The sequence below is a fragment of the Varroa destructor genome, unplaced genomic scaffold (genome assembly GCF_002443255.2).
Source record: "Varroa destructor unplaced genomic scaffold, Vdes_3.0 BEIS01000006.1, whole genome shotgun sequence".
NCBI classification, from domain to species: Eukaryota; Metazoa; Arthropoda; class Arachnida; order Mesostigmata; family Varroidae; genus Varroa; species Varroa destructor.
Window position 1 is genome coordinate 21,456,598 of NW_019211459.1, and position 23,365 is coordinate 21,479,962.

General features: G+C 41.8%; 3 protein-coding genes across 12 annotated transcripts in view; 1 reads left to right on the top strand and 2 right to left on the bottom strand.

The window, feature by feature from the left end:
- Positions 1-7,487, bottom strand: part of LOC111252942 (uncharacterized) — a 27,270-nt gene extending 19,783 nt beyond the window's left edge. For 3 of the 5 annotated variants that reach the window (XM_022811622.2, XM_086993402.1, XM_086993401.1), the window contains exon 1: positions 7,302-7,487. In XM_022811622.2, the coding sequence (XP_022667357.1) occupies positions 7,302-7,438 (137 nt within the window). In that variant the 5' untranslated portion in view covers positions 7,439-7,487. Of the gene's footprint in view, positions 1-6,974 lie in introns of all 5 variants that reach the window. The other 2 variants (XR_015330511.1, XM_086993403.1) reach the window with 2 other exon arrangements.
- LOC111252940 (agrin-like) overlaps positions 1-10,432 on the top strand; it is a 19,750-nt gene extending 9,318 nt beyond the window's left edge. Inside the window, exons 1-6 of one of the 3 annotated variants that reach the window (XM_022811621.2) lie at positions 7,485-7,786; positions 8,224-8,380; positions 8,587-8,674; positions 9,033-9,216; positions 9,587-9,696; positions 9,865-10,432. In XM_022811621.2, coding sequence (XP_022667356.1) covers positions 7,762-7,786; positions 8,224-8,380; positions 8,587-8,674; positions 9,033-9,216; positions 9,587-9,696; positions 9,865-10,023 — 723 coding nt within the window. In that variant the 5' untranslated portion in view covers positions 7,485-7,761 and the 3' untranslated portion in view covers positions 10,024-10,432. Of the gene's footprint in view, positions 1-7,484; positions 7,787-8,223; positions 8,381-8,586; positions 8,675-9,032; positions 9,217-9,586; positions 9,697-9,864 lie in introns of those variants that run through there. The other 2 variants (XM_086993400.1, XM_022811620.2) reach the window with 2 other exon arrangements.
- Positions 10,417-23,365, bottom strand: part of Ube4B (Ubiquitination factor E4B) — an 18,133-nt gene continuing 5,184 nt past the window's right edge. The window contains exons 1-14 of one of the 4 annotated variants that reach the window (XM_022811609.2): positions 21,382-23,053; positions 20,314-21,004; positions 19,345-19,540; positions 18,628-18,886; positions 17,879-18,281; positions 17,104-17,550; positions 16,371-16,658; positions 15,783-16,103; positions 14,536-15,515; positions 13,939-14,400; positions 13,376-13,487; positions 13,077-13,269; positions 12,375-12,772; positions 10,417-10,928 (exon numbers count right to left, since the gene is read on the bottom strand). In XM_022811609.2, coding sequence (XP_022667344.1) covers positions 12,609-12,772; positions 13,077-13,269; positions 13,376-13,487; positions 13,939-14,400; positions 14,536-15,515; positions 15,783-16,103; positions 16,371-16,658; positions 17,104-17,550; positions 17,879-18,281; positions 18,628-18,886; positions 19,345-19,540; positions 20,314-20,340 — 3,852 coding nt within the window. In that variant the 5' untranslated portion in view covers positions 20,341-21,004; positions 21,382-23,053 and the 3' untranslated portion in view covers positions 10,417-10,928; positions 12,375-12,608. Of the gene's footprint in view, positions 10,929-12,374; positions 12,773-13,076; positions 13,270-13,375; positions 13,488-13,938; positions 14,401-14,535; positions 15,516-15,782; positions 16,104-16,370; positions 16,659-17,103; positions 17,551-17,878; positions 18,282-18,627; positions 18,887-19,344; positions 19,541-20,313; positions 21,005-21,381; positions 23,054-23,365 lie in introns of those variants that run through there. The other 3 variants (XM_022811613.2, XM_022811611.2, XM_086993398.1) reach the window with 3 other exon arrangements.

The window sequence follows — 23,365 nt, forward strand, 5'->3', positions numbered from 1 at the left end:
CCGTGTTAATACGATAACGGTCTTTTTTTTTGGTTTTGCAGAGTATAAAGTATACAGTCATTCTTGTATGTTGAACAATGGAGCCATCATCGAGGTCACAGTGCAATAAGATATGCAAATGTAGAGCTTCCGAGAGATCGAACGCTGAAGTTGAACATAAGTATCTTGTATGAATCGACAAAAAACTGAAGAAATAAAAAAAAAAAAGGCGATATAGCATTGTAGCTGTCGCTCGAATGTGTTGTTTTTCTTTCGCAAACAAACGATTTAATTTTGACTCTTTTGCAAGAACCCAATCGTTTTCAGGGAGAGCAGAGATGATTGGAGATAAGGTCAACGAACAGAAAATTAGGCAGAAGATGAACGAGAACGAACTCCCCGCTCGTTGGCATACGGTTTGACTTTTGTCCGGCTACGCAAACATATAGAAAAGAACGTTCCTAATGAATCTTACAACGGAGTCCTTAATATTTTATGTGTTCTAAGTTTTGGTGGCATAACCGCCAAACGTCACTCACCGTAAGAATACCCAATAGTGTCGAGAAATTTGGTAAGAGTCGTTAACGAAGAAAAGCCTGAAATATTTCATTAAATGCCCACCCTTAATTATAATGTGTAGCGATGCCCTCCTATACGATCAGATATATGCATATCAGAGTTAGCGCGATAAATAATGAAGTACCCATTTTGTTGAATTTTTGTAATTTAACCATCGGCGATCATCTTTATACGAGTTCTCAAGGATCGGAATTTTACAGTCGCTTCGGTAAACTGCCCTCGGGCATGATCATGAATGAGGGCATGAAAGTCAGTGTGCCCTTTTTTCTGCATTCTACCGTATTTGTTTCAGCTTAGTGACCTGACACTCGTGCGCTTTCACTGCTTTTTTGTCATTGGCAGCAATAGAAGCAGACACATCCGATGTGTTATGTATGGCCTATATGCGTATTTCTGTTCGCACAGGTCGATGTGTTGTTGTCGATGTTGCGTTGGTGGACGAGGACGAAGCCCTCGTTCTTTTTGTGCAGCAGGTACCCCTCAATTGAGCACCTACTTCGAAACGGATCTGAGTGCTGAAGAACACATTCTAGTGTCGTCACCAACGAACTGATCTACGCTGCCAGTTCATTTTAAGCTCAACCCGCATTTTTCTTCCTGTTTCAAACCGCCTACGGGCGCAACGACTTGAGGCTTTCCGCCCGTTCTTTTTTTCTCTGTCCTCTGCGACAGTTTTCTCGACGAGTCCTTAGTTGGACTGCAAAATCAACCTCTTTCAATTGATTCTAGTCGTCGAACTGCCTCTGGGGGGTATGGCGTATCTATTACGGTCCAGCAAAATGAGTCCACGCGAAGCATTCGACGAAGAGGATGAGGAGCACCCGTCGGGAGGCGACCTCGGCAATCTCGTCGTGGTCGAGCCTTCATAAGAGTTCGTTTCGTCGTTGGCGTAAGGGGCCCTCGATAACCAGGCAAAACGATCGGGCGAACAGATGGTAAAGTCCCCCGCAATAACCTGACCCTTAACAATCTCAACCTTCGTCAACCTTAAGCTTCAAGAAAGGAGCCGTTCTAAAATGACATCACGTCTAGCCCCTCCAACCACCCCCCCCTCGAACAGTTAAATCTTCTCCTTCGCAGTTAATGTAGTGCCTTTAACTTTCGGGTAACACCCGACCGAGGGGCCAATGCAAATGTGAGGAGCACGAAGAGCCAGAAAGGGCGAGGTGTCGACTCTTTGAAGCCAGCCATTGCTGCAGTACTCGAAATCTGTTTTTTTTTTTATCAGTGCGCAGCCTTTCTAACAATAGCACAAGCGGCGTGAAGAGCCGATGGGTAGAGGATTGTTTCAGCGATTCCTGATCAAGTTCACCTGGGCGAGAATTATGTCACCGTACCTGGACCATCGTTCAAGGGTGACTACTTCGCGCTAACTTGGAAGGCTGAGTGAGACGAATAGGACAATACCCAACGAACTCGAACAATTGCTAAGAATTTTGTGAGTGTTTTGTGCATTTGATATGTCTAAACTGAATCCTTCCGGTAGCTTTGTATGGTTCGAAGTAATTTTGTCGGCAAATTTCTGGAGCTTGACTCGAGTGCTGACTAATCATGTGAAACACACGAAGTAGGAAATTATTCACAAAGCAAACTTATTTCCCATGATGAAATAGTTAACAAATACAATATTTGCTATAAAATAGCCATGTTCCTTGGTAGCTTAATTAGCGGTCTTTTAGATTTAGGCAGGACAGCTAAACAATGCAATGATTATATTTTTAGAAGCCTTATGCTCGTCCGACTCTGCGAAATATGCAGAAGATGACAACACTGCCCTAGCCAGCTTCCAAGTTATGAGTGCCGCATCAGTTTCGCACTGACCTCTGTAGGCACATTGTACCGCCGACTTCGTCAGAGATCCCTTTTCTGATAACGCCTAAATAAGTGTTATCCTTATACGAAGAAGGGACATTGTACATCGACCGCGGGCTTTTAAATGTTGGCGGTTGTGGCGGCGCCGTTGAAATTCTCAAACAAAATCTCGTCTATTGATATACCACCTGCAGGAGACAGCAGACGGCGCTCGTGAGCAAAGCAGACTGAAGGATTTAAGAACGTACATTGGGACTGTTATTCCTAGCAACGGTAGATATTCAGCGCGGTGGTCGCGTTATCGTCAACACAATCTTCAGTAGCGCGGGCACGATATCTGTTCTCTGCTTAAGATCCTCATCGAGCGAACGTATTTTAGTAAAACATAAATAAATACAGGACACTAATTGTTAAGGGAACAAGTAGATATAGAGGTCTGCTTCTTGAGAAAAGGGTCACATTACTAAGTGGCAAGTATATATTTGTTTCTTTCAAATGATTTCCCCTTATATATTAGGTCCAGGAAGGTACGTAACGCATTTCAAGTTATTATCATTACATAATAACATTATCTGATAATACAATACATAACATTATCTGAAAACTGCTGAAACTATAGTCTATATAGCTCCGATAATTAATTTTTCAGCTAACTATGTTTTTTTTTCTAATACAGTGTAAGTAGGTGTACTTTGTTTTCGAATAGGCGCCTTCATTAGACCACCAGCTGAGTAAGGGTCTATTTAGAGTCGAAATGTTTATGCCATGATTTTTTTTTAAACTTCTTTTGCCAAGAAGTAATTTCTATGTTGTAGAATCCTATGAAATTCAATCTACCCCGTCAACGCAGCGATAAAGTGGACGCCTGTAAACACTATAGACATAATTAGAGACACTTAAAACTTGTCGTTGGTAATAAACTAGTTACACTCTGATAACTGTTACAATCTTATCATATCTTCTCATGTATGAATATAATATCGGTCTATTGGTACTATGATTTAAGCATGCTGTACTTCTTATAGTTGACGCGATAGAAATGTATGTTTTGTTACTCTATCCCAAGACGATCCAGCAGGTCTTTGACAATATGCGCTCTTTCTCTCCAATATCTCCCTGATTCCTCCGTTTTGTCGTAAATTACAGCATAACGACTCGAAACTCTTTATTAATCAGATCTGTGATCCCGACAACGCTAGAAAGGGCGCCGAGTTGCGAACCGGCGCAGTAGCGTCTCGGTGTCACCTGAAGTGATTGTTTTCACCGTTTATATCTACGAAGTTCTCTATTCCTACATAACTTCTTTTGCGTGAGAATAAGCTACCATGTCTATCTAGCGCATCAGTGAAGATACAGAGAACTGTGCGAAGATACTTTTCGGAGAAGTCACTAGTTCGGGCAATGCTCGAAACTTAGCGTCATTTAGCGAGTTATAACTTGCTAAAGCGACGATGTCAAACTGTGCAAGAACTCAAGTGAAGCGATCGAGCATTCCTATTTAAGTTGGATTCGTGTTAACCCCTCGTAGATAACGTTCCTTTTGCATATCAGCGAGATCTCGTCACCTATTTCCTCGCCCCCTCCCTGTAGTGAAGCATGCCCATCCTATATATATATATATATATATATATATATGGTGTACATGCTTGAACAAAGTGAGGTACTGTTGCGCAAAAAAGAAATAGTCTTCACGAATAGTTTCAAGCAATTGAAGTGTATGTCCTGACTTCACTTCCTACGCTGATAAAAAAAATAACTGACAAACAATGTGTTCATTGCATTGCTTCAAGGACAAATTTTAGACAATACGTGTCAAAGCTCTTTTACGTTTGGTATTTAAGCTATAAGGTATTATTTCAGACGGGTCTTACCGAGCAGAGCCTTCCTTCAACAGATCAATGAAGAACAAGATGCCGCAGTAACGTTTTGCAAACGATGCGGTTTAAGTCAGCCATGGCTACACTCTCACAGTTACCATGATGCCACACCGATAGAGATGCGCATTAGCATCTATACCACACCCCCCTCTTGTTTCAACAGGCGTCCTAAAGTTTGAATAGCCCAAAAAGACGCTGCAGCTTTGCTTTATCAAATCGATTAATAATTTTTTAATAATAAAAATAGCCCTGCATTACCATTTCTAGTACCTAATCAACCTTGAAATCGACGCAATTGGCAGTTTAGCTTTATTTTTATAGCTATGTTTACTCATATTTCTACCTTATCTATCTACTGTAACATTAAGAGCATATAAATTTCATCTTCTGATTCTGCTCCTAGATAATGTTACGTCTTTGAATTGAAACGTATTCGAATTACGAGTAACAGCAAAAGCACGGTTGGCATCCCGTAACTGCCAACTCTACCAGTCTTCGACGACCATATACAAACGTCTCTAGCATTTTAATAAGAAATATTGTAAGAGACGTTCAGAGGATCAAGTATATGGCGCCTTGCCATATCATGCCAGATGCTGCATATTTTTTGTCTGCTAAAGTAGACAATTATATATCGAGATTACCGATGTTTTACGATAAAGTGGCCATCCATCAATTTTTTCCCGGATATTGTTTACTTAAAGTATCTTTGAAGTAAAATTTTAAAGTGCTTTACCCATATTGAGTGAAAAGAAAACTATAATTGTCTTAACGGACGACACGACTTCTCATAAGAGAGGATTTAACTTAGCCCCTGGGGGGACGATTTTTTAACACATTCAAAGTTGCAACGATAGTAATAATGACAATGGTAATTAAAAGTAAAATTGTTTTGTTCGGTAGGTCTCAGTCAGTAGTCATTTCAAGCGTTGTAAAAGTCATTAGGCATTTTTCCTAGGGAGTTTAGGCTCATCTGACATTTATAAGTTGTGTTTGTCTCCATGATGGCGGCAGTATACGTATAAGATTCGATCTCAAACCCGCGTGATTTCAAGCATAGTTCAAGCAAATGCCCTTCATCTTTTTATGCCACTTCTTAGAAGAAACCAGCACGAAAGTAACAAATAATTTTAGTATTCTAGTGTACAAAATTATCTGAACTTGACATTTGTCCGTCTGCCACGTTTTCCACCGAGTGAAAGACAACCACAATCCAACCAGGAAGTCTCAAGGTAAAAACAGAGTCATATGTTCCATTACCGATGCTTCTGAGGGGCCACAATAGAACATTGGTTATACCAAGTTTACATTTCCAATAAAACGCAGCTTTATCCTATTCAGGGAGATTATGGCTACGTGATTTTAGGCTGACTACTGAAATTTTCGTAGGATAGAATACCATCCTTCACGAAGGCAATACCTGGTGTTGTCAGTGCCTTTGTGCGGTTTACTCCTCAAAAAGCAGACAAATCCATACCTGGGAACTGAACGTTTAACATGCATTTGAATGTATCCAGATAGCTATTCAAACGACTTTTAGATAAATTAAAAGTATCCGCCATATAAATGTTTTCTGAGTCGGTCTACTCAGGATCGCCGGACTGGATCGAATCGTCATAAATAATAGTGAATAGACTGAAGTAGTCAGGCGCCGGAGCTTGATGTCCATCGAGCAAGAGCGCAGGGAACAATCTTGTTTTTTTCATCCGTAGCTATATCAACATTTATGTGGGTTACACCCAGTTCACAAAAACAAGCGACAGAAGTCGACACCGTTCCTTTGCCCCGCTACAATTCAAATTTCAAATCGGATCCACGTGCCACTTCCGCTTTCGAAGAGTTTTCGCTCAGCTCTTCGATACCTTCACAGAAGCGGCTCTAGTGTTTGCGCAGTGGAGGCTGCGGAGACAGTTCGAAATCCTAACGACACGGACGTTTCACCGCTTAAACGGTCCTATGCTGCAGTGTCCCGGTAAGGCCATCTTGCTAACATAGGAAATCCCCCACTGGCAGCACACTGCGCTACAACTGTTTCGAGCAGCTTTCAGCCAGGACCAGAAAAGCTTTCGAAACTTAGCACGCTAGACGCATCCTACGATGCATTTGAAATATCATTTATTGCCGGCTACTCACAAGAGCCTGAGGCAAAGCAGGTTTTGTCGGCCACCCTGATCCAAGTCTAGCTATCTGGGACTAGTGATTTCAAGTACCCGTAACAGAAACGAAACACAAAATTGTCAGCAACTAGAGCGTTGTCATTATTTCTATACCAAATCAGGACCGACAGCTTAGCCAACGAGGCGTACAGTTGTGTCTAGTCTATCTGCCTGTAATAGTCGCTCGATGGGAAAATAGTGTCTTCCTTTGGGGGCGGACTCTATGATTGTTTTAATTGTTTGCTATAATATGTCTACCATGACCTAGCCTCGTAAATGCCTAGATCTGGGCGTCGGGTTTCTTTTGAGATTCTTAACCGTTATATAGATGACAATTAACCCAAAGCAAATCATATCGAAGCAAAGGTATTGCACATGTGTGCTGTCCATATAGCACATCCCTTTTCCTATCGCAAACACATAATTTTTCGCTGATGAAATTAATGTATTAAAAATGAATCGTAGGTTTAGCGCTACATTATGGTGCTACGATGTAATGGGCACGGCGAGCACGTTGAACATCTATAGCTTACACAGTATTCGATAGCGGGAACGGGTTCGACGGTCTCACCTGTCTACTGCTGCTGATTTTGTCTCGACGATATTTTTCGTACGCAAGCGTTTTCTTCATGTATCGCTTTGGTTTAGAAATTCATAACTGCTACACACTAATGGGCAATAATAACTTGTATTGCATGGATGACTAAGCTGTTGAACACAACGTATAATAGGAGAGCAACGGGACATTTCGATCCATATTACTATTGAAGGTGCCCATATAAATACACGCACTTGTCTTTGATGCCACTTCATTTCGTGGTAATGAGCAAGTTATTCAGAAAGTTGCTACGAAAACGTGTAGATATCGGCCTGGTAGTTTACGTCCATTTGTATGTACCTTTGGGGTAGGTTACCCGAAAAGCAGGCTAGATGAAGGACATCAACGATGAATCCGAGGGCTACTGCCGATTGGGTGGAGCCGCCTTTTTTCAGCGCCATCGAAGAACTAAAGGCAGCTCTTCGTATCGTCAACATGGGCTGTGCCGTGTGGCGAGTATTCGCTTTTCGCCATGTTTGGCGCAAATGCCTCCTACGCAATCGCTAGTCAGCTGCTGCTGCTGGGCCAGATTCGACGTAAGCCTGCTCTGCTCGACAATCCGTTGGTTTAAACACAGGAAAAAAGGACCTAGACTGTGAACATAGTTAATCTGTGAATAATACTATGTTGTGCCTTTGAGTTTGGCGTACACACCTTGTACGGCAGGATAACCCCCATTGTATCAAGTTGTTATCTACATAATTGTGTTCGATATATCTACAGTTCGTTTAAAACTTGTGCTAAGTTTGTGAGTATAAGAATGGATATTTTATCACCGAATTTCAGTGAGTATGATCAACGTTAACGTACCCCAGTTCCCAAAAATAGTTAATATAAATATACACAGTAACAACATTTTGTTTGTCCCAATGTAATGGTGTTTGTTTGGTAACGGGCTTTGTTTGAGCGCAACTGGTTTCTTAATACATACAGACTGTCTTAGACTATTCTCAAATGAAAATTTGGCTGCTAGATAGAATAGTAAGATTGAGTTGCAATTTAAATTGAAACGAAGTTGAAATGTTCCTATTCTATAAGACAAAGGCCTTAAAGAGATCAAAGTTTATCACCATCTGCATAGATCTTTCAAAACAATACTCCTTAAAGGAACACGAAAATGGAACACGAAAAAACACCGAATGACACGCTGTAGAGGATTGCCGATATCTATAGATCTGTATAAATACAAGAACTATCATAAAACTTAATTCTATCGCGGCAGGTATGTATCACTTTAGCGTGACGCTGGTCGTCGCCTTGAGTGCTATGAGTGTTTCGCCACAAAGTTCATCAGGAAGTTCTGAGAATCTTTGTAACGGACTGGACATTGCAACTGCGGAAAAAGCCTCCAAGGTAATCGTGTCAGCGACTGTTGACCGGTAAGAGGAACTTTAAATGGCAATGTTTAAAAAAACTGACACTACCATTTAGGTGCGACTTTATTCTGCGCTTTTGTATTTTTCTTTGTTTTTTTTTTCAAATACGAACCGTTGTTTTAAAAACGTTTCATGCATACGTATATAGAACATGAGATGCGCATGCGTGCAACCGATCTTCTCTTGATAATCATCCCTAAAACTTTCAGCGTTCAGGATGAGAATTCCGTTCAGGTGGCTATCCGCCGGGTTATGAAAGGCAGTTCGGACCTTGCAGGCTCCATCATGATTGTCAAGGCATGTAGGAAAAATTAAAAGGAGATTCGTATATATTATATTACCGTTTTTAAGCTCTTTCTCAAGCCGATAACCGTAATACTCGCGCAAGCCGGATAGCAAAGTGGTGCAATGGCAGTAGGATATACGCGCGCTGTGTCTGAGGGGCCATGTACATTGGCAACGCTTTCAGACGTCGGTGCTCGAAAACCAAGACATCACTGATGAGTCTAAGATGGCTTGTTTATTTTAGTAAAATGTAATCACCTTGGATTCGTCTATTCTAACAATTAATCAGTAAATATGAAGTTTTGCTCGGTTTGAAATTTCTCTATTTCAAATTTTTTTTTTCGCACTTACCTTTATGATACTTTGCCAGGGTCTCCATGCCGAATGTGAGCTCTTGCGTATTGGTGATATCCGCTACTTCTTTTTAAACTCAGTGCGGCCCGGCGTCATGGTATCGGTGAGACCTCCACTTACAGTGACTCTCGACCATATCGATCGGTTAAATGCAGCTATTGCTGCACAACTGCCACCGCGTCGACCTACCGTTAGCGACCGTAAGTTCCTAAACGAGTTCATCACCTTAACGTTTGCGCCTAATCTTTTTGGAACCGCATCCATTATTGTTGTCTGCTACATTAAAAGAATAACCGAGTAACGTACTCAAACACTCCTGAAGCTGTAAAAAATCAAAATACGAAAGCCTTTTTGAATCATTGGGCTTTCGCATCAGATTAAAAGCAGGTTAACCGTCTACAACGTATTTGTTGTTCGATAAAAAGTTACCTACGATATAAGTTAATAACAACTGGACTGCACAACTGTAACTATGCCATTAAGAAAATATGTTACAGCGGCGCACACAAGCGTGTTCTTTTTGCTTCTAGACCTTCTAAACCTACCAGATGATCCACCTGTGGCTTTCAGTGCCGTGCGAAACCAAATATTGCCCAAACAATCAGGAGTGTCACGAACACCAAGGCCAGGCCTCTTGCAGATGTCCTGACTCGTGCCCGTATGATCCGAACGCACGTCCGGTGAGCATATTTGCATTGTGTTTATTTTTGTTAACTGAATGCGTACCGCTCAACAAATGGTCACATTATTTATAGATAGATGCTATTATCAGTGGAAATATGCTACGTAGCATTGCAATATCAATACGTCGATATTGATCTTTTAACTTATCACTTTCATATATGTAGGTGTGTGGTTCCAACAACTCGACGTTTACTTCTCATTGTCGGTTACGAGTGGATTCGTGCAGACGTTCAGAGCGCGTCTGGGTTCGCTGGGCAGGATCATGCGATACGCCTAAGGATCGCCACATTCATCCGTTCGAGATGCCCCTGACATCGTATTAGAGAAGCTCCAAACTTAGCGCCAACAACTATAGATTTTCGCTGCCTGAGACGTCCAGTGAAAAAGGACATTCGTCTTGTTAATAAAAAGGCAAAATAGATTTAAATAGATGCCGTTTATATTTCAGTGGCATTTTCTTTTATAGCTACGTCTCACAGAAAATGATTGAGTTACTAAGGGTTTACGGTTACGCAGTTTTCATTGAATAGCTCAATTGTTTATTGCATCTATAAACAAGAGATAAATGCTCTCAATAAGTTGAGCATCCTTGCGGCTTTTTATCAACTGTTCTCATTGAAAATTTTTGGACGATGGTACATTAATACATAGACTTGTAACTGTAATGATATACACTATGTATAATATACAAATGCATTAAATAAAGACAGATATAGTGAGCTAAGTGCAAAACATGTATCGTTTATTTACACCTACATTGTTTCAGCTTCAGCTGTTTTATAAATCATTCCTAGTTTTTTGTACAGACTCCGGCTGGTCGGTCGGTCGGTCGTGGTATAATTTATAAAACTGTCATCAGTCATAATATTGTGGTTCACACTCGCATCCATCATGTTCATATACACTGTTGATCACTCCCTATCACGCCACGTCCATTTATCATTTTCTCTGATTCTTGACTTACGAACCATTTCGTCCAGTATCAAGAGTTTGCCTGTTAATTTGGCCTGAAGAAAAAACCGGAGTGGTTTTCTCGTAAACGCTGGGTCGAAGTCATGTCGATATGCCTTCAATGTGATTCTAACGAGAGTGCTCGCACTTTCGAGATGAGAATCGAGACCTATTTTAATTGAAATATTTTAATCCGTATTGTTATCTGAAGGCGAAAAATGATGTGTTGTTATCCAAGCATTTCTAATAAGGGCCGTCTGAATCTGTTTGCATTTGCCTGTAACTCACGAACGGGGGTCAAGGTTAAATTATGAGTTTGACAAAAATTTGCCATTGATAAAAATTGTTAAGCACTGTATGATGAATTTCATACTCAATCTGTCAACGTAAAAACTTCTAGTCCATTTGTTGTCACTTATCGCCGAGCCGAGAAGGGGCGCATACTTGGCTACCCTTACCTCAGATAAAATCACCCACTCGTTAACAAAATTCTCATATCACTCATACGTAGACTATGTCAGGTTGCGAAATGCAGCACCGTATAACCTATTTCTATAAATTCATCATCCGTCGTAATTCAGCCTTGGTAGTCCCACCCATTGATACATTGATAGCCATGTAAAACTCTCTACTCGTTGACGTTACGCAAAAACAAATCTAGAAAGCACCTTGTTCATCCCCGATCTCGGCCATAATTTCGAGTTGCTAATGGAATAATTAGCAAAGTGCAGTGTGCGTGACTCTATAGGGTTTGTCTGCAAAGCGTGTTTCTTGAGCATGGCTATCTCAGTTGGCCGTTCAACTGTTACCGGGAATTAGGCTTAGCGAATCGACCGCTTGACAGAACAAAGCAAGCTATGACAACTTACTATCTTAGAGCCATTCAATTAGCTTCATATTGTATAGGTAGATTACCTACAGTCTTCAATAATTCGATTGAATTCTAATTGGAACCAATCCACAAGCATTGCCTGTATCGATCCTTTCGATATATTGTCTAGCACGTACCCCTAGCTAAGCAGGAAACTACAAAATTCGATGCATCCCTTGTTGGATATCGTTTCCCTGTCGGCGGCTTTTACCATGTGTGTAACACATGTTGCGGATTTTGCCCTATTCTGACATGTTAACTGCACTTGATACAATGGGCTCTTGCTTTAGCGGACGCGTACTCAGAAATAGCAGAGCGCTGGGCTATTACCTGCTTTGGTCAAGATTTGCCCCGTTGTCAAACAATAGAAGCATAATGTGAAATACGTTTTTAGCCACTTTTCTGTTACGGTGAAGCTCAAGTTCATTTGAAATTAATCAAGCGCTGTAGAAAGTGGAAGATGGTTGTCAGTTTCTACGAACCTCTCGCATTGTGCCTACAAATACGTACACAAACATTGGGACAAACGAATGTATGTACGCAGTCTATTAGAGTACTTACAGGCCCTGCTTATATGACAGACTTACAATGTCGTGTAGAAAGTAAAAAACTGAAAAAACGCGTACTATAATTATGAAAAGGATCAATTTACAAGACCTTACTGCCATGTGATCTCTGCGGGTGGATAGTCCGGTCATTTTCCATGTAAACGCTTTAACGTAATATATTTACTGTATCTTTTTCTATATAATAGCAGTATATTCACACGTGACTGAGTCTTATATATAATATATATATATATATATATATATATATATATATATTATATATAATATATATATGTACGCATACTTGGGTTTTGTTTTTTGTTGCTTGTTTGCGTCAGGTGTTTCTTCGTGTGTCGCTTCGTCATCCCATCACGTTTGTAAGCAGACGAAATTCGAAGAAGTTTTTTTCACAAGCAGCATTTGTGCTTCATTCGTTTGTTGCCCTATTAATTATAGTGACGGTGTCTCCTTGTTGTTGGCTAGGTCGTCCCTCATCAATTATTTCCAGTTTTACTCTGGGGGTAATCCTCTGAGCGATCTAAGATTGCCCACTTGAGGGCCCGGCTCCTGTTCCGTCATTATTCGATTTCTTCTCCATTGGACAAGTTTCACAGCCTATTTTGTGAGATGCACTCGCGCTGCTTCTTGCTGCTTGATATTTTTGTGCTTTCCACTCCATGATCTTTGCCTTGAGATCCGTAGCTGAAATGAAGCATAGGTCTTATATTCAGTGTTAATACAAGTATATGGCAGCGTTTAAAGCTGAAGAAAATACAACTATACTTATACAGCAATAGGAAAATGAAGAAATATAACGCTCCAATCCTCTTGCCCTGAAAATATAGAAGATATATAACTTGGTCAATGTTACGCACATAAATAAGGTGACTGTCACCATCTTCCTAGTGCATAATAATGATAACGAACTAGAACGAACGTTAATTAAGGCTCAGTGAAGATAATACGACAAATCGAGAACTATCTACGTTTTAGAACAGCTACCTACCTGAGGTAAGCATGTCCTCCTGAAGAGGTTGCCGGTTGAAGGGGTCCGTAGCAGAGTTAAGTAGGTGTCGCACGATGGTGGCTCGATCGATGGTGTGGCCAGACGGCAACAATACAGGATCCTCCATAAGTGTGTCCATGAGCGGGTCGCGGAACTCTTCGGGAGCGTCGGAGAAGTCTATCTCACGTCGTTCCTGAATGAGAGTGTATTAGTTACGTAATGAGCATATAAAAAATCTTGGTTGAAATATAATCAATGTCTTAACACGATAAGTCTAATAGATTTATTATCATAATCACCTTGAGCACCCGGTGGACGCGAGCCGCTAGGTCCTGGAACTGCTTGATTTGACTATCACTCTTAAGCATCGCCTTGTTGATTCTTGACACTGCATCTTCGAAAAGTTCAGGCCTGCAAGATTAATATAAGAAACTAATTTGAAAGTACACGTCTTCTACGTAGACACCTGCACAAGGCTACACGCTGTATGTATCTAAATCGTATATATAGCCTAGATGAATATGTGTTTCAGTTGTCACCTAGAGGAGCTGGATATATGTAAATAGATTATGCAGTGAACAGCAAACCCTGCGAGCCATCAGGCCACCTAAAACTCCATACAAATCCTCCTGTGGAAAATAGCTTTGACACACTATACCACATAACATTGAATTAGGTAAGACAATACTTATCTGATAGCCTGGCTCGCTAACAAACCGAAGAATACGTTTAGATTTATTGTGCCAAGTTACTATCATCAGTTTATTTATCTGGTTGAATAAAGTGTTTAAACGAAAACAGAAATGAATAAATGAGTTTGATTGATCGAACAGTTTGCCTAAAGCAGGGAACAGCTACCTACCTGTATGAGCGTTCATCGTTAGCGATGGCCTGCTCGAACTTATCACAGTCAAGATGCAGGTAGATATCAACCAACTGATTTAGTAGTCGGCGCGGTTCCCAGCCATATTTATCGCCATTTTTAACCTTGAGATTCTTACACTTAGGCCCGCACAGCTGTTGCAAATTGAAGTTGAGCATTGCTGCCAAACGGTCAGCAAGCTCGGGCCTTGTGAACGGCTCCTTGATGTCCTGGCTGAGATAATGCAGCATGTCGACGCTCTCTCGCGCCAAAGTCAGATAGGATCGACACTGCCGTTCATCCGTGGCAAGTTGCGCGGCCCGTGACTGTTGAACTTCACGTGGCTGGGAAGTCCACGCTGCCTGATCCTTCATCGCTTCCTGCAGCTCGTGAATTCTTTTCAATGACTGTAGGCTTTCGTCAAGTAGAAACGTCGTGTCGTTCATGAGCATGTTAATAAATCTGCAGGATGAACACATGGTCATAAAAGTAAAAGCAGAAAATAAAAGCTTAAATTGAATAAACCGAATATCAAGAAAAATCGGAAAACAATTTTATACTTTCAGTTTCGATTTCAAAACGTATAATGGATCATACTTGACAAATTGTTTCCCGTTTGATGATTCCTCGATCACCTGGTGTCGATGATTCTGGTTTTCCCATAACAACTTGAACACGATGGAAGTGTGGTAGCGAATCGTAAACTTATCATAGAACTCGCTCGATGCGCCCGTCGTTTCGATATCGGCATAAAATTTCATTAGAGACACGATCAGATGCTGTTCCGCAATCGGATTTGTCCGAATCTGCAGGTAGAGCTTTTCGGTGAACTTCTGAACGCCTGGCGACAGCAGGAACATAACTTCGATAAGTTTCGCTGTCAGATAAGGGTTCGAAACATAGTGTGGGGCGCATACAAGCAACACGAGAAGGTGTACCAAAGCCGCCGAATTCAATTCGCTGACGTATCGAGGCTTATGCTGGATGACAAACAGAATGAAGTCGGCAATGTCTTCGATAAACCAGGCGGGCATCGCGGAGAACAGCTTTGACACAGGCGGTATCATACTGCTACTGCTTGTTTGCGTAACGGGCGTGCCTAGTATATGCAGAAGAAGCTGAGCGAGATTGTCGTAGAAGTCGAGACAACGTAGTACCAACGACCGGTCAAAGAGGACCACATCAGCTGACTGTTTACTGATGTGCAGTTTCTTAAGTTGACTGCGCCATTTTGCTAAGCTCCGACTGTTTTGATTGTTTAGGTGAGGGATAACTTTCCATAGGCTTTCGGTTCCTTCCAACTCAGTGACAGCACGTTGCAGCTCACGAATATAGCGTAACCGTCGTACGTATCGTTGAACACACGGAACGATGGAGAGATGGTGGACGTAAACGCTAAGAAACATACATTCAGTTGTGAACTTCGTCTCCTTTTGTTGCCACGACGGATTAGCCTTAAGCTCGGCCCGAAATTCAATCAACTCCTGTTCTGTCATTCGAAGGCACGTGTCCTTGCTGACGCTATACTGGTGCTCGCCCAGCTGACTGGTCGGGTGGAACAAATAGTACGGGTCCACCTATGATAAAATTGATAGTAACGATACAAGCTACTCGTATGCTTGACACAAACGGAACTATATAGTAATACTAGTAGAATAGTAATACTATATAAGAGAGGACAATTTCTAATTATGAAACTAGGCTCTACGTATTCGACTAGCCCAAATTCCTAACAAACTGTATAGCATAAAAACGAACAAACCGGTAAGAATAATCCTTGTAAACTTGTCAAAACGTTTCATTGTTCTATTCTATATGTATATACATCGATTATTAGGGCGTACCTTATCAGCGCGGACTTTGAGGCTTAATTGTTGCATTACGACCATAAGATTGATCATGAAGCCATCTGTCGCCACGACCATATCATCAGGGCGTAATTGAGATCGTTTATCATTCGCTTTCACGACGGATACTAGCCATGAAAGCATAATCGCCCGTGATGATGGGTTCACTAGAATAGCGTGAACAATATCGCAGAGTAACTGCCTGCTGAGGTGCATCATATCTTGTAACACGCTGGCCTCTGTTTGATTACTACGCCCAACTAGCGATACACCATTGGGCGATATCGAGTGATCTCCACCGAAGAAAGCCGAAACAACCTGTCACATGAGCCAGTTGATTCAGAATTTTATATTACTTGCATATAAAATCGTTTAAATTTGCTTTCTCCCAACCCGAAATAGTACCTAAAAAGCAGTGATAAATTGTGACAAAATTTCTTCTGTAATAAAGAGCTCATTAAAAATGATAACGAGAGTAAAAACCAAAGAATGGTCAGGTCATATTATACAAATATTGAGCACGGGAATAGTGGATTTCTTAAACTACTATACAGATATATTTCATACAAAAACCATTACGCTTACCTCCGGGTTGTCCTGAGCAAATAAGCTCAGTGAAAGGAACGGCCCAAGCAGTGATCGATGCATTACCTCAAGGCCTGCGTATGGGCTATCTAGAACTTCGAGTGGTAGGAAGGCTTCGTTAGAAACCAGTAAATCGCAAAACGGCCGAACGTTGCTCGAAGCGTACTTCACAGTGCAAAGTTCCCGTAAAAGCTTCAGGTACTCGCGATAGCCCTGATGTGCGTAGGAAGCACCTCCCATACCAATGTATAACATTTTGATTACCGGATTGAAAATACTAGCAAATTCCTGCTCATAAAAAGAAGATCAAGGTGTTTCTATTTAATAGCAGCAACAAAGGACTATCTGTAATTTTATTAAAATGCCTCAAAAGCACACTAAGATAAACTTTTCATGTACTTAAGAGGTAAACGAATAGACAGTCCTGTATTTTCCAACCGATAAAAAGCGCATATATACTTTTCTTGCCTATTCTAAAATATTATTAAATTCGGGTCGAATTTAACTATTTTTTCTATTTTTTCTAAGCACTCGTTTAGTTAACTCTTCATAAAACCGTAATAGTCTATAGTTTAATTAGAAACTGTAATAGAGAAACCAGCAGATATTTAAGGACCGGAATCTCAAGAAAGTAATCCTTTATCGTATTAAATTACTATTCGTACTCTACAGCCACTAAGCAGGCAAGCATTAGACGATTAATAAAACTTCAATCACAAAACCACTACCACACCTCATGACTGCAGCCCAATATGAGATCGACGACAAAATTCGGCGGGAATTTCTCTTGGAGCATTGAGTTGAAGAACTCTTCGTGCAGCTCATGTAAACTCGAAGAGCCGCGGCCATCAGGGGCCGAGCACTCTGATCGACTTTTAGCCTCTAACCACCGGCAGGTAATCGCTCCAGACAAAAGTAATCGGCTGTATGCTAGACACTGGACTCTTATTTCTGTCAGCACCTCTTGTATGGGACATCCCTCACTTCGTCGAAGGAGCTCCTTCTCCAGGACAAAAGTTCTCTCGTAGCAGCCTGCCAGATAGCTAACTGGATTGTCGGATTCAGCAGGGACAGGCAATGAGGCTGCTCCAGATGTGAAGGCGCTCGTAGGCCCAGAAGCTTTGGGTCTTGACACCTCATTTTCTGCTTCTCTGTACATGGCAATACATTTAGCTACAACCTATAACCACAATAGGAGTTAATAACAAACAAACATACACACAGAACGCATGAAGAGAAATTCTTGGAAAAGTCGAATCGTCAAAACCCATTGCATGGGTTTAAATTGCACTCGTTGAACACTACTGATTATCAACGGGATATATATATGTTTTGAAAGAGAGAGAAATAAATGATATTTTATTTCTCTCTCTCACAGCGATGATTTAGATAAAAAGAAACGAGAATTTGCACAATATGTTAAATGGTGTTGAAGGCTCTAACCGTCACGTTGTTCATCATAACACACACCACATCCTATCGTATGTAAAACGATTGCTAATACTAACAATGTGAGCGACGCCTGTGAAATCTGTACTACGGTTTATGCTTGCACCAACTTCAAGCAAGACTGGATTAGCTTTTTCAGGGAGTAGGATTTTGCGAATAGTGTCCTGCATTCTGGTGAAGTTTGGGTCACTTTCGGTCAACGAAATTTTTGCTGCGACATCTGCGCTCCCTATCGTCCCTCCTATTGTGGGTTCCATCCGGTTCATTGTTGTCGTCGTTGTCGTCGTCGTCGAACTCGTTTGGGTTGTGCTGACTATCGACGTGCACGCAACGAACGCACGTGCATGTTGTGCTTGGACAACTGCACCGGCCGTTGCTGAGGGTATCGTTGTTGCAGTTGTGCTTCTATCGAAGCTCGGTTCATCTACCTCCATCGCTTCAGCGTCGCTGTCAGGTGTCGACCTAATCCACAGAACGGGCATGATCAGCGACGCGCGTTTAGAAAAAGAGTAGCAATAATTTGTTGAATGAATTCAAATGGAAGACTATTAATCGGACAGCTGACAACTAGGCTTGAAAAGCCTTGCGATTCATCCAGTGCAGAAGCTATGTATCTGCATTGGTGCGCTGTATTAATTACGTAATGCTACAACAGATAGTGGCCTGTCTGGTCGCATTGTACTGTCAAGATATATGGCTCAAGATATATGGGAGATATATGGCTCAATTGGAAGTTTTTAGTGCGAGAATTGCACATTAATCTTCAGTTGAAGCTAACTGTTCAGTAGTTTCAACACTAAACACTAACCGCTTCGGAGGAGGTGCAGTACTTGGGTCGTACGCGTGTACTCCGGGAACTCTGGTTAGCTCCGTGCCCTGTAATGACTTCTGTCTTTTACAGGATTCGACTGGTAGGCCAGCCGGTCCGCCTTTCTTCGATCCGGCATGATGAGCGCCCGCATGGCTATGACTTACGCTGTGGTTCGTAGACTCGTCCAACTCCATGCCAGTCGCATCTTCTGAAGATTTGCGAGCTGTTGCTGCTGAAACAACAGTCGATAAATCATCTGCGAAGAGAATATAATAAAACAAAATCGAAAATTGTCTCTAAGAAGTTACACACACCATTAGGTTTACTAGGAATTGGTGACAGAGTTACCGAAAGTTACGTTAGTTTAACCGATACTATTAATAAATACAGTGGTGCAATTGCAGGTGAATCTAGGACCCGAACCTGTTATTGACAGTAGAATACCGAGCGTTTGCCTAGTGCTGTTCGTCTGAAATTGTTTTACATTTTTTCCACTACATTAATTTGAGTTCGAAAAAAACGTACGTCTAATTTTAACCACTGATTTAAAACGAAACCATTGTGCGAATGTGACTAAAAATAAGCTTGAAAACACTGCAGATTCACTGCAAAAGCACGGTGTAATCTATTTCATAAGTTCAATTTGCTCTGGAGGGTATCCATGGAAAAGAAACGGATCGCTTGCCCCGTGAAAACTGTGTTCTTTTTGCTTACCTATATCCTTTTTGCTTCCATGCACACTGGAAGTGGACGGTGTCGTGGTTATTGTGGAACCAGGGGGTCCATGGGGGGATGCCGTAGGAACAGCTGGACTCACAGGGGCGGTCACTATTGGAGCAGCGCCACCAGTGACTGCAGGCGTAGCCTCTACTGGAGGCGTTGCTAGCCGAGCCAGGCGTTTCTTCCTCAACTACGGAAAAAAGTTTGTAACAAAAAAAATCACTCAACGCGATATGCAGAAAAAAACTAGGCACATAATTTTCAATCTACAGTCACCCTTGGCAGGTCAAACACGTGTACGAGATACCCTTCCTGAACATATACAACCCCTAGTCGAAAATTTAAGCAGCACGTATAGGGTTCTTGCTTGACTCAAGTAATGCAGCATATTTTTAATCTCAAATATTTTCAAATGTGCGTGTCGTCTACTTTCGTTTGGATAGGTTTTTTTTATTTGTCTATATTGCTGCAATCTCTTATAGTGTCCTTGGAGAGCGATAATAGCATGTGGCGCGTTTACAGTTTGTGTGGCCTGAGGCGCAACCAAATGAGCCTGCCACAAGTGAGCAAAACATCTTAAGAAATATCCACGTAAGGTTGTAGTTAAGCAGATATGGACCAAACTCTGTATGCAGCAGATGTACCCCACATGTACGATTCTGAATCAGCAGCTTCAATGATAGTACCCCACTTACAACTTAAAATGTTTAAATAATCGCGGGAGCTTTGCGGTGTTTAGCTACACCGAAACCATAATTCAACGCAGTAAGGAACATTAACTACACATTTTCATTGCCCGACTATGTTGTAACCTGGACAAAAACTTACCCGGTATTTCTAAACGACGAATAAAAGGCGTCATAAAAAATTGTTAGCTGTTAATTCAACATAGTCTCGTGGCCCTAAACCAAGGAATTCCTTTCTGTACACTCAATGCTGAACTGCATGTCCCACGATACGAACCTCTTCAGCAGTCAGCTGATCGCCCATGACTGCAATCCAGTAGGATCAAGAATTATTCGATGCTCTTCCCGTCTTCGTCGTCGTTTTGTCTGCTGGTCCTTACGCTGTCCTGCTCGATAACAAAAAGTCTTGACCTGGACTTTATTGCCGATTTTCTGCACTTTCGCTATCGCTGTTACGGTAGGTTTTGTGTATCCTTTTCTATTAAGTGCTTGTCAGTTGATCGTTGGGAAAACAGCGATGGGAGAGAGTCGTGTTTCGCTTCTTGGTCTAGCCGGCAGCGGAGGCTTTCGAATTTGCGTGACTATTCGATAAGTCTGGCAAGAACCGTGACCACCAATGACCGGACAAGCACTACTTATTCCGAAGGCAATCCACAGTCGTTTGCTCCGATAGAGAAATAATGCTACGCTCCCATATACACCGTTCTTCAATGGCATAGACCTTCGCGCAAGACTAAATCCTCTATTTTTCTTCTACCAGCATCGCCTTTTACCACCTACCAAATCAGTCCAACAGCGCCAGTCAGAATCCGAGTCGCTGGACAATACAGTTATGTTTTCTTTTTGCTTTGTTCTTTAGAGGGGGGCCCAGCCAACACTTTTCGCCTGCTGATTGCGACGCTCGTTTGACGCGAACGTCGGCTGGGCTAGAAGCAGCAGCAAAATGACCGCAATCAGCTTAAGCACTTCTGATATAATAAAATACAAAGCAGCAAATACGTCGGAGTTGTTAGGTCAAGATCGGCTAGCTTTTTCCACTAAGTGATTGAACTCTATTTCACTAATAAATCGTACGTTATCGGTCGTTATAACGATGTTAGCGCTGACATGAGGGCTTCCGTCCTTACAAAAAATAATAAACTGGGGTTACTAGGATACGCTAACCGGTTGAATTTTGGCGACGAAAAAATTGTCTCTCTAACTGAACTTTTTATTTACTAACCAATTTCCGTATTCTTTTAGCCCCCTTTAATTTTTCTTTTTTTTTAGGTTGACGCTCCTCATGAAATACTACAACGCTTGTTTGTTAAACCTGTTCAACGATGACGTGAATCGCCTTTGTTACCTTTTTTTTCCTAGCTAAGCAACGGGTGCAGTAAATCTTTTCTTTCTCAGCTGCAAGACACCAGCGTCATCATCGTTGCTAACAGCAACTACTCTTAGAGCGGCAGCACCACCACCGGTAACGTCACGTCAACACCCTCTACGTACGACCGATCCAATCGTATTCCATTCTGGCATCAGCTGTATTGAGGCTACATTACCAGCTACCGATTGATGACAACGAAATGAATCGAGAACGACAAATACATCAACGAATCCGGCAATAATCTTCTCAGGAGAACAGCAGTGTTCTATTTGGCAGTAGCAATATCTGTTGTTATAGCATTTCAGTAGCCCTGCTTCAGGTCAGTTGAATAGACAGCTGATCCTGAATCGGTACGGGCAGGCGTACATCCACGTCGAGCGCTAGCATTAACAGTTAAATATACAAGGTAGCTGATTAATTTCCAATCAGCTGGTGAGTAGGTAAGCCACGAGTTTCGAATAGCTAGATGTAGTCCCAAATAGAAAGAAAACAAGCAGTGTTGTCTATACAATCCGGTAAGTGTTCTATTTTTTTAGTCACTGGTTCGCCTTCCTTGCAAATGATGAACGCGAACAGTAGGTCAGTCGTCGAAATATCTGAGACGATTCCGGTAATAGCTTGTTTGAAAAGAAGATTTGTTTTTTAATCTAGCCTCGATTTTTGCGCTCTTCCGACAAACTTAGCAGAGAGGAACAATCTCATTCCTGTGCAGTTATGGACGTCTGGCTCTTTCTGCCAATCAGACGACAAGAAATAGCATAGATCGCAAGGTTGGTTCGACATAGGACGACGTACACGAAAATGAGATTATATGGAGACACATCCGCATACGCACACACGACATAATACGACAACAAACTCAACAATAATTACATGCAGTTCTACATATGCATCCAAAAGGGTAATGTAGGGACACTCTTTTCCACGATTGACCGACTGATCGAAAAATGTCTGCCCTGCCACTGCAATAGTTGCTGAGTCCTAGACAATCGGCGTTTGTGCAGCGGATCTCCTGCAGTAAGAATTTCGCTTGTCGAAAGTTTTTTCCAATTTCTCCGTTCGAAAACGCAGAACCTAACGAAAATCACAATCAACTTCACTGGTATCAACTGTCCCCGCGGTTAAACCGCAGTTCTATTCCGGCTTCTACTGATGGCAGGTCGCTGTTGCAGCCCAACTGGAGTACGGCTGGTCCTGGCCGGATGGGCAGATCCGCGAACCGGCCGTTCCACTGCACTTTTCCTGCTGAAATCCTTCTTCGGCCAGTAACATAAATGGTAATCACGCAGCTCTAGCAGAAATTCTACTACTGCTAGTTTTCTGTAGAACTTGGTGATTGGCCTCTGTGCCACTACCGTAGCGGCAGACTCAGCGGTTCGCTCGTTTTCGCTCACCCAGCTAGCCAGACAGGCTGCTGTCCTATCTGCTCGGTCCTTTTTTTTACTTTGCTGCCCCACCACTTTCGACACTTACTATCTAGATTCTATCTAGGTAGCGGCCGCACCATCGAATTAACTGTCTGCCTCTCTCGTTAATAGACGGGATGACATCGACCGAACGCGATGCAAACGAACAGCGGTAAAACGACGGAATTATAACGAACCAATCGGCGGCGAGTCTCCTTCTGGTAGTGTAGACATGATGGAGACGGAACAAAGCATAGAAGGCTCGGTGAGATGGTCCGATAGGCCCAACATTCTGGACAAGATGCGTGGTATTTTCTTAAAGTTATGTAACTGTTTCAGTGTCGATAGACGCTTCTCGTAAATATAGGGAAACTTTAGAACAGAAACTGTATATTTTGCGCATGCTATATATTTTGTTCAAAATACTCTACCGTAGCGGATCTATGCATAGTTGGGTAGCAAAAAAAAAACAAAAAAAGATCATTAAAAAACATGAGAAACAGCAATAATTAGGCTAGAATAGGTAAAAAATTATATTTCGAGTGGCTTGTAGA